Source organism: Lithobates pipiens, unplaced genomic scaffold, assembly GCF_037356315.1.
Source record: "Lithobates pipiens isolate NorthernLeopardFrog02 unplaced genomic scaffold, aLitPip1_a1.2 Scaffold_23, whole genome shotgun sequence".
In the NCBI taxonomy this organism is placed as follows: domain Eukaryota; kingdom Metazoa; phylum Chordata; class Amphibia; order Anura; family Ranidae; genus Lithobates; species Lithobates pipiens.
Window position 1 is genome coordinate 291,849,130 of NW_027507785.1, and position 13,979 is coordinate 291,863,108.

The following is a 13,979-nucleotide window of genomic DNA, read 5'->3' on the forward strand; positions in this document are numbered from 1 at the left end:
AATGCCATAAATCTTTTCCATAGTTTGTAGACGATATAACTTTTGCGCAAACCAATCAATATATACGCTTATTGCAATTTCTTTACCAAAAATTGGTAGAAGAATATTTATTGGCCTAAACTGATGAAGAAATTTGTTTTAAAAAAGAATTTGGGGGATATTTATTATTGCAAAAAGTAAAAAATATATATTTTTTTCCAAAATTGTCTTTTTTTTTATAGCGCATAAAATAAAAACCGCAGAGGTGATCAAATACTACCGAAAGAAAGCTCTATTTATGGGGAAAAAAAGGACACAAATTTTGTTTGGATACGGCATTGCATGACCGCGCAATTATAGTGATAAATATAGTGATACATGAACCTACATAAAAGTGAATAATCAATAAGCTATATAAACTCTCATATATCTTTATAAACAATCCATGAACTGCATAAACAGTCAAAAAAAAGGAATTAATCCTATATTAATCCAAAAATAGTGACAAAAATATTATGAATGTGAAAAAATGATGAAAAAAAAAAAAAAATCGCAATCCATTTATCAGATCAGATGTTTGTCCCAAATCTTGAAAAACACCTTTTGCTGGTATTTCTAATACGCGTGGGTCCTTACCGGAGCCAGTGGACCCCCTCACGAGCAGGGTCAACAGCGTATATGGAGATACCCTCTCCGGGGGTGGACAGATCCTCCATGTCCATACTTTCCTCCCAAGCAGACCGGGAACTCACTCGTGGGCCGTCCCTCTCCTCCGATGGCACCAAATACCCCTGAGGTCTGCCAATGATCTCCGAACATGACTGATAGGAATGGCACCCTAGAATCCCTGGAGGGATTCATGACTGACCTTAATATTAACAACAGAGGGATTGAGTTCAAATATTCTGCAAGTCAACATACTATTAATTTCTTAGATCTGACCATCTGGAATGAAGATGGAGACGTACTGGTAACATCGACCTTCTTCAAGAATACGGATCGGAATGCATTCATCCCCCGGGACAGTTGTCATCATAACGCATGGCTAGAGTCAGTGCCTAAGAGCTAATTTATCCATATGAGGCGCAACTGTACCCGGGTGGAGGATTTCGATACACAGGCAGGAATTCTCATTGAGAGATTGATAGCGAAAGGTTACGATGAGGCAACTTTAAAGGATAAATGTATGGAAGTATGGAGGATCGATCGTGGAGGTCTACTTAAAGAGGAGAGAGGTGGTTGACCAAGTTGGTAACATTAATATGAAGTTCCAATGTCCATTCATTACTAGGTACTCTCATTTCTCTATTAAAAAAATTATACAAAAATATTGGCATATTATTAAAAATGATCAAGTATTAGCCGATACCCTCCCTGAGAGACCTCAGGTGGTCTTTAGAGGGGTCTCCTCTATAAAACATAGAGTGGCACCCAATGTGTGTGATCCACCAACAATAAAACCTGTTTTTTCAGAATTTAAAGCGGGAGTCCGCCGTTTTTTTTTTAAAAGCCAGCAGCTACAAATACTGCAGCTGCTGACTTTTAAAATAATGACACTTACCCGCCCAGCGCGCCCGCGATATCGGCACCCGAAGCCGATCTCTCGATCGTCTCTTGGGTGCTGCCGCCGCCATCTTGGGTATGGGAATCAGGAAGTGGAGACTTGTGCTGCGCAATAAGGATGGTCCCCGCTGTCTCTGGGATCCGTGTGTTTCCCAGGAGACAGCGGGGGACCTTCGGAAAGGGGCGTAGATTCTGCAGAATCTACGCCGGAAGTGGGTGCAGATACCTGTACTGTACAGGTACCTGTACCCCCCTCCCCCCTGAAAGGTGCCAATTGTGGAGCCGGAGGGGGGGAGGGTTCCAATGAGCGGAAGTTCCACTTTAGGGTGGAGCTCCGCTTTAATATGGTTTTACAAATGCAATAACTGTGTGGTGTGTTCCATTAATAGTATAAAAGAAAGGAAAACTACTGAATTTTGCTCGCTTAACACTAAACAAATTTTCCCTATTAGATCTTTTATAACTTGTTTGACAGCAGGGGTAGTTTATCTTTTAACATGCTCCTGCGGGTTACATTATGTGGGGCGTACTGTACGCCCTCTCCAGGAGAGATTGGACGAACACTTGGGGAATATTAGAAGGGGTTCAAAGGCCATCCCGTATCTAAACACTATCTGGAAAAGCACAGTCAAAATCCCAAAGGGACGGCCCTTATTGGAATAGATAAACTACAATTACCATGGAGGGGAGGGCCAAAGAGGAGAGCAATTTCTAGATTAGAAATGAGTTGGATATATAAGATTAAAAGTCTTAAACTTCTCGGCCTTAATGTCGACATTGAAATTAATGCTTTCATAGATAATTCTTGAGAGCATTGCTTTTTTATATAAATAGGGGACCCATAGATAATGCTCTTAGAGGATAATGCTTTTGAGGGGGTCCACCGGCTCCGGTAAGGACCCACACGTATTAGAAATACCAGCAAAAGGTGTTTTTCAAGATTTGGGACAAACATCTGATCTGATAAATGGATTGAGATTTTATTTAAATTTTTTTCATAATTTAAATTGTTTTCATCATTTTTTTCACATTCAAAATTTTTTTGTCACTATTTTTGGATTAATATAGGATTAATTCAATTTTTTTTACTGTTTGTGCAGTTCATGGACTGTTTACAAAGATATATGAGAGTTTATATAGCTTATTGATTACTCACATGGTTTATGTAGGTTCATGTATCACTATATGTATCACTATAATTGAGCTCATTTAGGAATGTTCACAATATTTAGCGCAGCAATATTTTTATTTCTATGTTTGTTTTCCATGTTGATATTTAATAGTGTTTTGCTGCAGCTTGTTTTTCTTTTTTTAAAGTTCTTTCTAGCGCAGTATTTTATTAAATTTTTGTACTTATGACCGCGCAATTGTCAGTTAAAGCGCTGCAGTGTCAAATTGTAAAAAGTCCTGCAAGCAGGATCTTTGGGGCAGTTTGGGAGGCAGTTTCAGGGCTTTCACATTCGGGCGGCATGGGAGGCCGTTTCAGGTGCTTTACAGGCACTATTTCTAGCGCTAAAACACCTGAAAAACGCCTCGGTGTGAAAGGGGTATGAACTGGTAACCTGTAAGGCCTGGTTCACACTGATGCATTTTTTTAGTGCATTTTCTGTTTTGCAGAAGCAAACTACAGTCCATTTAACATGGTTTTCTATGGATGTAGTTCACATCTGTGCACTTTGTGGAAAAGGCCAGGGACTTTTTTCTGGTTTTTGGTTTCATAGACTTCAATGGAACAAAAATGAGTATTGAAAAACGCAAAATGCATCTGCAATATGTCAACTGAAACCTGCATAGGTGTGAATCGGGCCTAAAGGTATTTAAAGCGCTGCCTATCGAGAATCTTAACCACTTCAATACCGGGCACTTAAACACCTTCCTGCCCAGACCAATTTTGAGCTTTCAGCGATGTCGCACTTTGAATGACAATTGCGCGGTCATGCTACACTGTATTCAAATGAAATTTTTATCATTTTTTTCCCCGAAAATAGAGCTTTCTTTTGGTGGTATTTGATCAGCTCTACGTTTTTATTTTTTGCTAAACAAATAAAAAAATACTGAAAATTTAGAAAAAAAATATGTTTTTCTTGTTTCAGTTTCAAAACTTTGTAAATAAGTAAGTTTTCTCCTTCACTGATGGGCACTGATGGAGCTACACTGATGGGCACTGATAAGGCGGCACTGATGGGCACCGATGAGGTGGCACCAATGAAGTGGCACTCATGAGGTGGCATTGATGGACACTGATATGTGGCACTTATAGGCGGCACTGATGGGCACTGATAGGCGGCACTGATGGGCGACACGGATGGGCACTGATAGGTAGCACAAATTGGCACTGATAGCTGGCACGGTTTGGCATGGATAGGCGGTACGGATGGGCATGGATAGGCATTACAGATGGGCATGGATAGGCGACACAGATGGGCATGAATAGGCGGCACAGATGGGCATGGATAGGCGGCACAGATGGGCACTGATAGGCGGCATTGTATTGTTTTATACTGTAATAATGGATGCCAATCAGTGCCAAACAATAATGCATGCCAATCAGTGATGCCCATTGTGGGCACTGATTGTCATCCATTGTGGGCACTGATTGGCATCCATTGTGGGCACTGACTGGAATCCCTGGTGGTCTAGGGTGGCATACCTTGTGTGGGCATCCTGGGGGGGGCTGCGCTGATAATCGATCAGCACAGACCCCCCTCCTGTCAGAGGAGCAGCCGATCGGCTCTCCTATACTCGCGTCTGACAGACACGAGTGAGGAAAAGCCGATCACCGGCTCTTCCTATTTACACTGTGATCAGCCGTGATTGGACACGCCTGATCACGTGGTAAAGTGTCTCCATCTGAGACTCTTTACCGAGATCGTAATTGCAGGATGTCAGACTGACACCCCGCAATTTACTTGGCGTACCATTATCTTTCGCAATATAAAAAAATTGGACTAACTTTACTGACTTATTTTTTAATTTAAAAAAAGTGTATTTTTTCCCCCAAAAAAGTGCGCTTGTAAGACCACTGCGCAAATACGGTGTGACAGAAAGTATTACAATGACCGCTATTTTATTCTCTAGGGCAGGGATATGCAATTAGCGGACCTCCAGCTGTTGCAAAACTACAAGTCCCATCATGCCTCTGGGTGTCATGCTTGTGGCTATCAGAGTCTTGCTATGCGTCATGGGACTTGTAGTTCTGCAACAGCTGGAAGTCCGCTAATTTCATATCCCTGCTCTAGGGTGTTAGAAAAAAAAAGTATAATGTTTGGGGTTTCTATGCAATTTCCAGCAAAAAATAAAAATAAAAATGTTTTTAACTTGTAAACAACACATCTCAAAAAGAGGCTCGGTCCTTAGGTGGTTAAAGCATGACATGTTAGGTATCTATTTACTCGGCGTAACGTCGTCTTTTATATTTTACAAAAAAATAAGTATTATATTGTGTTTCTGTACAATAAAATTCATTAAAGTGTATTTTTCCAATAGAAATTCCTATGAAAAACCGCCGTGCAAATACTGTGTGACATAAAAAATTGCAAGAAAAAAATTATTTTATTCTCTAGGACCTTTGCTAAAATGTTTTTTTTGGAGGGGGGGGGGGGTTATAAAAAAATTTTTTTAGCAAAAAAAAAGGTTGATTTTTCCATGTAGGAGAGAAGCGTCAGAATTGGCCTGTATGGGAAGTGGTTAGGTGTGGATGGGCCCTCAGTGTGTCCTCCATGTTGGCCCCTATAATACTTTATGAGGAAATATTGAATATTCCATATAAGTCTGCAGAAAATCCGAATTTATTGTGTCAGGGGACCTTTTATGAGGTAGAAGGGGCCTGCAGCCATGCTAATAATCTCAGCAATGGGTGTTTTTCAGCCACAGTTGTATTCAGCAGACATTGTGTGAGAGGAATGGGACTGTCTCAGTGAGAATACACGGTGTGTGTGGGGGGAGGCGGACACATCATTTTGTACACAGAGATTTGTGGAGCGCAGCGCTGACACAGCCGTAGCGTAGTAGGCCAGAGCCCGCCTCACTGAGGGGAGGGGGAGCGCGCATGCGCCGGGTCCGCGGCCTCTCACCTCACAAATATTCCAAGTATGTACAGCGGGGAGAGGAGCCCCGGAGAGCGGAGCACCGACTGCAGCAGCATGGAGCTCTCCGCCGCCCGGGGCAGCCGCTGCGAGTGCTGAGGGCACTGGGGAGGAATGGCCGATCCTCTGCGGAGGACTCTATCCAAACTGCGGGGAAAGAGAGCCAAGAAGGGGCCGCCGGGGGGACTGGAGACTAACGGAGAAGGTAAAGGGGGGCCCGGAGGAGGGAAGCGAGGGGAGCAGAGACCGGGCAGGACAGGGGCTGCAACATGAACTGTCAGAGGTGACCGCAGGGACCAATAGGAGGAGGAGGACAGGCAGTCACAACTGAAATATGTACTGTCAGAGCTGCACCAGAGATGGACAGAGTTCAGGAGAGAGAGGACTGAACTATTCCTAATGACTGGCCTGCTGGAGAGTGCAGTATATAGAGATCTATTATAGAGGTCTATAGGAGAGTGTGGCATATAGAGATCTATAGGAGAGTGTGGCATATAGAGATCTATAGGAGAGTGCAGTATATAGAGATCTATAGGAGAGTGCAGTATATAGAGATCTATTATAGAGGTCTATAGGAGAGTGCAGTATATAGAGATCTATAGGAGAGTGCGATATATAGAGATCTATAGGAGAGTGCAGTATATAGAGATCTATTATAGAGGTCTATAGGAGAGTGCGGTGTATATAGAGGTCTATAGGAGAGTGCGGTGTCTATAGGAGAGTGCGGTGTATATAGGGGTCTATAGGAGAGTGCGGTGTATATAGAGGTCTATAGGAGAGTGCGGTGTATATAGAGGTCTATAGGAGAGTGCGGTGTATATAGAGGTCTGTTGGAGAGTGTCTTTCTGGAGAGAGCAGAATACAGCACTTGTTGGCTATCATTCTGGAGAGAGCGGTGTCAATTTCTATTGGAGAGAGCGGTATAGAGTGCTTGTGGAGAGTGCAATATAGAGTGCTTAGAGAGAGTCTTTCTGGTGTGAGCAGAGTACAGTACTTGTTGTCCTGCTGGAGAGAGCAGTATAGAGTTCTATTGGAGAGAGCGGTATAGAGTGTCTGTTGACTGTCCTGCTGGAGAGTGCAGTATAGAGAGCTCAGAAACTGTCCTGATCACTATAGAGTGCTTAGAAAGTGTCTTTCTGGAGAGAGCAGAGTACAGTACTTGTTGGCTATCCTGCTGGAGAGAGCGGTATAGAGTGCTATAGGAGAGAGCAGTATAGAGTTCTATAGGAGAGAACAGTATAGAGTGTCTGTTGACTGTCCTGCTGTAGAGTGTGGTATAGAGTGCTTGTAGACTGTCTTTCTGGAGAAAGCATAATAGAGCTCTAGTGTGAGCAGTATATAGAATGCTTGTTGACCATCCTTTATGGAGAGGGCTTAGAGAGAGTCTTTCTTGAGAGAGCAGTGTACAGTATATGTTGACTATCCTGCTGGAGCAATCGGTAGAGAGTGTTTGGTGACTGTGCTACTGGAGAGTGTGGTATAGAGTGCTCAGAGACTGATCACTATAGAGTGCTTAGAAAGTGTCTTTCTGGAGAAAGCAGAGTACAGTACTTGTTGGCTATCCTGCTGAAGAGAGCGGTATAGTTTTCTATTGGGGAGACAGTATGGAGTGTTCAGAGTGTGTCTTTCTGGAGAGTGCAGTATAAAGTGCTTGTTGACTGTCCCGCTGGAGAGTGCAGCATAGAGGTGCCCAGAGACTGTCTTTCTGGAGAGAGCAGAGTACAGTACTCGTTGACTCTCCTGCTGGAGAGAGCAGTTATAGAGAGCTTGTAGGCTGTCTTGCTGGAGAAAGCATAATAGAGTTCTATTGGCGTGAGCAGTGTATATATAGAGTGCTTGTTGACTGTCCTAAGCAGTGTAGGTTTGACTGTCTTCCTGGGGAGTGCAGTATAGAGAGGTTGGTGACTGCCATGTTGGAGAGAGCGGTATAGAGTGCTTGTGGACAGTCTTGCTAGAGAAAGCAGAATAAAATTCTATTCAAGAGCAATATAGAGTTCTAAGTGACTCTCCCACTGGAAAAGAGCAGTATAGTATGAAGAATGTAATATAGAGTGCTTGTTGACTCTCTTGCTGGAGAAAGCAGAAAAGAGCTTGATTGGAGAGCGCAGTGAAGAGTGTTTATTGACTGTCCTGATGGTGGAGAGTGCAGTATAGAGTGCTCAGAGACTGTCCTGCTGGTGGAGAGTGCAGTATAGAGTGCTCAGAGACTGTCCTGAGGGTGGAGAGTGCTCAGAGACTCTTTCTGGAGAGAGCACAGTACAGTATTTGACTATCCTGCAGTATGTAGTAAATGGAGCTCTTTTGGAAAGGGAAGTATAGAGTGCTCAGAGACTGATCAGTATAGAGGTAGAGTGCTCGTTGACTGTCTTTCTGGAGAGTACAATAAAGAGTTCTGTTGGAGAGTGCAGTATAGAGTGCTCGGAGAAGGTCTTTCTGGAGAGAGCAGAGTACAGTACTTCTTGGCTATCCCGCTGGAGAGAGCGGTGTGGACTGTCTTGCTGGAGAAAGCATATTAGAGTTCTTTTTGGAGTGAGCAGTATATATAGAGTGCTAGATGACCTAAGCAATGTAGACTGTTTGAGTGTCTTTCTGGAGAGTGCAGTATAGTGTGTTGAAGAGCAGTATGGAGTTCTGTTGGGGGGGGGGGTAATATAGAGAGCTCAGTGAGTGTCTTTCTGGAGAGTGCAGTATAGAGTGCTCAGGGAGAGTCTTGCTGGAGAAAGCAGAATAGATTTCTATTAGAGAGGGCAGTATAGGGTGTCAGGGATAGCGCTGCTGGAGAGGGCAGAGTAGACTGCCAGGTGACCTGTTGGAGTTGGCAAAATTGAGCACTTGGTTCTATTGGAAAGGGCAGAATATTGTGTTCCCCTGGAGAGGAGAGAGTAGAGTGCTTCCTTACTGTCCTGTTGGAGAGTAGAGAACGGAGTGCCCTGGTGAGTGGTAGAGAGCAGAATACAATTGTTGGTTATGGGAGGGGGCAGAATAGAGTCCTATCATTTCTGCCAGAGCCCCAGTGACTGTTCTGCTAGAGACAGAAGAATACCGTGCCCCAGTGACTGCTCCCCTCTAGAGTGCCCTGGTAATAGTGTACCCCAGGGGCTGTTTCACTAGAGAGTATATAATACAGTGCCCCAGGCACTATTCTCCTGGACGGTGCTCCATTTGAAGGTGATTTATTATACTGGGGGGCACTGCACAGACCCCGGGAAAAAAAAATACTCAGCTAGAGTGCCCTGATTAGTGTGAAGTGTGGGTGGGTGTAGCTGTCATGTTGGGCTGCACAGCAAGGGACCCCTAAGAACTGTCATATAATAAACTGCAGTTGGTGAACTATAATGTATGTTTTGGTGGTAGGCTAGAAGCACATCATGGAAGATACTACAGAGATTTGTTCTAATAGATATAATCTAATGTGGGTGAACAAATGGCATCTTTTAGAATAATGACAAGAAATGGGAGTGAAGGTTAAAGTCTCTTGATAACAACAAGGAGCAGGGTGGGTGTGAAGGAATGCATCAAGGGGCTACTGAGGCATATAACATTTTTGAGTGCAGGGAGAGGACTTCTTAGTACAATGGTAGTTAGTGGGAACATAATAATGGTCATTGACAACTGCAGAGGTGAGGTTGTGAGTAGAGGAGTGGGGACATCATAAAGGGAACTGTAATATACAGTCTGGTAAGTGCACTACCAACCCCTCTTGGAGCTGTAACACAATTGTTGGTAGGTGCCGGCTGCAGTGCTGGTAAACGTAAGGAGCTGGGTGTGAGTCTTAGGGGCTGCAGGGGCCTGTTATTTCTTCATAAGTGTGTCAGATTTTTTTTTAAGTACCCCTAATAGATACCCTCTGTCTAATTTTAGTTAAAGTGGTTAATACAGATTGGAGACCTATGAAGGCTGAAAGCATTTGGGTGTTGGGGGGAGGGGGGGGCGCTGAGGTTTTTATTATCATTTGTTTGGGTTGATTGCAAGCTCCTCAGAGTGCAGACTAGAATGCTTCCATAAAGGTCCTCTCTGGAGGCTGACCACAGAGCTGTATGAGGCTGCCAGGGGGTGTGCATAGTAGTATCTGCAGATGATTTGAAGAATGGGTTCAGAATTGGTTTTGGGGTGCAGGCTAAAGTACCAAGATAGCATCAAAGGGGAATTTTATTTAAGCAGCCCTGTTGACATTCTATTGGGGTCTGCAGGACCGCCATGTGGAATCAAGACGGTGACCCCGGAAGAGAGCAGACTGGCTGGCAATCACAGTAAAGATTGGTCTTCTCAGAACCACAATAATAACAATTACTCTCATCCTTCCAAATGGGAAACAGCATCAGGACCCGCATCTTCCAATCAGCCCATTCAGGGGTGCCGATACTCCCATTATAGCAATATCAGCAACACGGATTACTTGCCCAATGGCATGGAAAGAGACAACAACACCAACTCGCACCCTCTGTCATGTGGTATAAATGGTAAGGATGCCATCATGGGACGTTACTCTTACGGAGGTTTTCAGTTCCAACCAGAGACTCAGATTAAGCCGCCAAATAGCGCTCCATACACTGCAAACTCTCATTTTGAGGGACAGTGGCCTTTTCAGAAGGGGCCTTCTCCATCGTACCCTCCTAATTTCATCTATCCCCCTAAATCTAGTCCAGCCAAGGAGCCTCATGCAGGCCCCCGATATGTTGAAAACACACAGTGGTGCTCAAGTACCTTTGAAGGAAGCAGTTCTTTCTCTACAAACTGCCACATGCCTGCCCTGGGACTCGTAAATGCCCCGTATTATGGGAATGCCCGAAACCATTCTGAGGACAGTGAGGAAGATGATTATTATGATAATGAGCATCTCATGATTACTAGCCCAAGTGAGGCTCAGTGCAATAGCCATTTTTCTGGGCCCCCAACACCATTCTTGCACAATGCCGTGGCCTCTCCGGTGGCTGATGATGGCCATCAAGAGCGGAAAGGCAGCGTGGACATGTACCTAGAGACTGACAGACTGAGGTCTCAGTTGCAAGAGGCTTATTATTTATTAATGCATGCCATGCATGACATGCCTCTTGAGACCCCCTCTAGCAAAATCGGGTGCAGAACAGAAACTTGCCCCTCTAGCTCCCAGTCCCAGGATAGCGTTTATTCTCAGTCCTCTGCAAGGGTTGTAGAAAGCGATGTTTGGTCCTCTGATGATGCCAGTCCAAAACAAGTGTCTCATAGCGATTTGGCGTCTTTGAATGCTTTAATAAGCTCTCAGCTTAACAGGATGCAGACGTTTAGCAAAAGCGCTGACGCCGTCTACAGCCTGCCAGCCTTCAGAACTTTATACAGGTGCCACAGCGATAGTCAGATAAAGTACAGCCCTGTCCATAGCAACTTGTCATCTGATTGTAGTTTTGAGCACAGCCAGGGTTCTATTGGTCACCACACGGATGCTGACAGTGAGGGCAGCCCCCGGGACATATTATCCTCTGTGAACTGGAGAGCCTCTGAGAGTGTCACTCGTAATCCCTCTGATTATATACGCCAAACACCAGGGGACTTGGTCTCAGTTACAGTCACTAATGGCAGGCATGGTGCAGACATGAGCGCAGAAAGTCACAGAGCCTCACAGAAGCCATCGGGCCGAACGGTGAAGAAAATGCAAAAATGGATGTACAAAGGACGCTTGTTGTCTTTGGAAATGAAGGAACGCATCATTGGATCCTCTCAGAAAGCCAGCGGATCCAGCAAGCGGGAGTCCAGTCCAACTGGAAGCTGCAAATCCGAGCATCTCCAGGACAGTTCAGCGACATCCCTGAAGATGCCTGGAGAGATGGAAAGACCCTCAATGACAGGTAGGCGAGCGGGGCATGGGCCCAGCTCCAGGCCTGCAAATGTCTGCCAAAGCTTCTCTTCTTTTTTTTTTTTTTTTTTTTTTTTTTTTTTGGTGGTGGTGGAAAAGCACGGGTCTTATTTATCTTCCAATATCTGTGTACTAATAGGTGACATGGTGGTGGGTCCTGGACTCCTGACATGGTATAATAATAATGCTATAGGCTCAAGCATAAACATTTTGTGTTCTTAATGCAACTTTTATTTTTTTGTGTCCTTTTCTTCATATTGTTGCCACTGCTTCCCTATTCTGTCTACTGCATGTTTTTTTTTTTTTTTTTTTTTATGTATATATTTTATTTATTTTACTTGTTCTGTAATGTGACATTTTAGGGAAGCTAACGTATATGCAGATTTTTAAATGCTTAAAGCAGAGTTCCAGCTTGGAGTTACTTTTTTATTTAAAAAAAAAAATAAAAAATAATTTTTCTCTTTAATAACCCCTGTAATGGTTGCACCTAATGCTATTATAATTATAATGGAATGTGCATGAAATGTAGGTATTATTATAAATCATGATCTTTTAAAATAAACTTTTGTAGTCCCCAGCAAGCGAGCGCCCATCTTTAGTGTGGGCATCTGAAGCCCCCTCATTCCTCCTTCGGGATATGGCACTGCTGGCTACCCAGGATGTGCCTCCCGATCGGCACTGCTGGCTACCCAGGATGTGCCTCCCGATCGCACGCATTCACATATAGTACAAAGTGCGGTGCGATGCTACAAGCGGCGGATGCCCATTGTCTCCTGGGATTGATGACACTCATATCCTAGGAGCCAATGGGCAGGCAGACATGATGTACAGGGGTGGTGGCATGAAAAATAATGCCTGGAACTCCGCTTTAACTTCATTAACTAAGGCAAAACTATAGATTTTAAAATTTTTAGTTTTTTGAGAATAAAGAGCGTGAAGCATGCAGTCCAACCAAAGGAGTGGAAAAGACTGTTCAGTCATTTTAAGAGTTGGGTAGCAGTTTTGTACGAAAAATAGCACACATGTCCCCTTTTTATGTATTTTTTTTAATTATATATTTGGCCAACCAACAGTCCTCCCCGGTGAGGAAAGTCCCAGCAAGCCATGGTGGTTGCTCCCCCACTTGTGTAGATGCAGCGTTCAGATTAGCATTAAGGTTATAAAACCTGCTGAGACTTATGGTGCCTCACTGCTGATGACTTGAGTTACTAAAAGTTGCTTCACGATATTTAATGTTATGTTTATAATGTATATTTAGAGTGTTTGGCCTTTTTTCCAACATTTGTATACATAAAGAATGCGACTGTCGTGACCCATATTAAACAAAGCAAATTCCTTTGCTGCCTCTGCTGGGTAATACCATATAAAGATAAAAGTCGCTTACGGTTTCCAGTTCTCTAATGACAGAGACCTCTTTGCATAGCAGATTGAGTGTGTATTTAGACCAATGGGGTTCAGTGTGTGCAGTATGTGTTTTTCTTCTGAACTCTGATTTGCTTTGAATTTGCGTAACAACTGCGGGCGATCTAACTATACCTCACAAATTAGCACTTTGAGACCGGGCTTATTTTTCAGGCGCAAAGATCAACAGGCAAATTATACTGTTGTGTAGGTAACAATTTGTTCTTGGTTAGGCAATTAGACCAGAGTATATATTGGTGTATGTGTGTGGATTTGCAAGGAAAGTCGGCTTTTTGGACATCATCATGCCCAGTTAAAGTGGAAGTTCACTCTAAAATTACTCTGAGCATGAAACGGTCATATAACACGTTCCTTGATAGATGCATAGCACCAAGTTTGACTTCTGGCGGGCTGATTGTCTGACAGTCAGCACTGGAAACTGACAGTTTTATTTTTACCAGTGACACCATGCAACTCATGGTGTCACTCTGCAAGCATCATCCCTCTCCCTCTCCCTCTCCCTCTCTCCCCTTCTACACAGATGTACAGGTCTGTGTGCCGTGTGAATGAAACTTCCTAATTATTCCTAAACCAAACAAGATTAGAAAGAAGGACAAACAGAGTTCCACTTTAATTCCCCTTTTGTGCTTTCAGAAAAATAGGGGAAGGTCCCGTTGCATTAATATAGTTCAGACATGATATGAAAGGAAGAAGTAGCAGCACACTGGTCCTAGAATTGTGTTTTGTTTTTGATTTTTTTAATTCGTACACCATTCAGGTCATGTTATTTATTTTAAACACTTGTAGAATAGAGAAATGATAACCGTACAAACAAACAAAGCTTTCTCCTGTTCAGCCCGCTGGATGAATGAGAGAAAGCTAAGATTCTCCCACCTATGCTAAACGGCATGGATGGAGGAACCTCGTCTGATGCTTATTCTATTTAGACAACTGCAGTGCCCATGGTTGTCTGAATACCTGTACAGTAGCTGCATTTGGTTGGCTGCAGTCCCTGTTCGTCTGACAATTTTCCAGCTAGCTTCTATATTTTTATTTTTTATTTTTTCAGTGCAGTTGTGTAGTGCAACATGGATGCTGCTTTAAAGTGGTTTGCATAATTC

At 43.6% G+C, this 13,979-nt stretch overlaps 1 protein-coding gene across 3 annotated transcripts in view; it reads left to right on the plus strand.

Moving 5' to 3' along the window:
• Positions 1–5,602: 5,602 nt before the first annotated feature.
• SYDE2 (synapse defective Rho GTPase homolog 2) overlaps positions 5,603–13,979 on the plus strand; it is an 87,656-nt gene continuing 79,279 nt past the window's right edge. For 2 of the 3 annotated variants that reach the window (XM_077450322.1, XM_077450323.1), the window contains exons 1-2: positions 5,603–5,832; positions 9,818–11,449. In XM_077450322.1, the coding sequence (XP_077306448.1) occupies positions 5,742–5,832; positions 9,818–11,449 (1,723 nt within the window). In that variant the 5' untranslated portion in view covers positions 5,603–5,741. The remainder of the gene's footprint in view (positions 5,833–9,817; positions 11,450–13,979) is intronic. The other variant, XM_077450324.1, reaches the window with a different exon arrangement.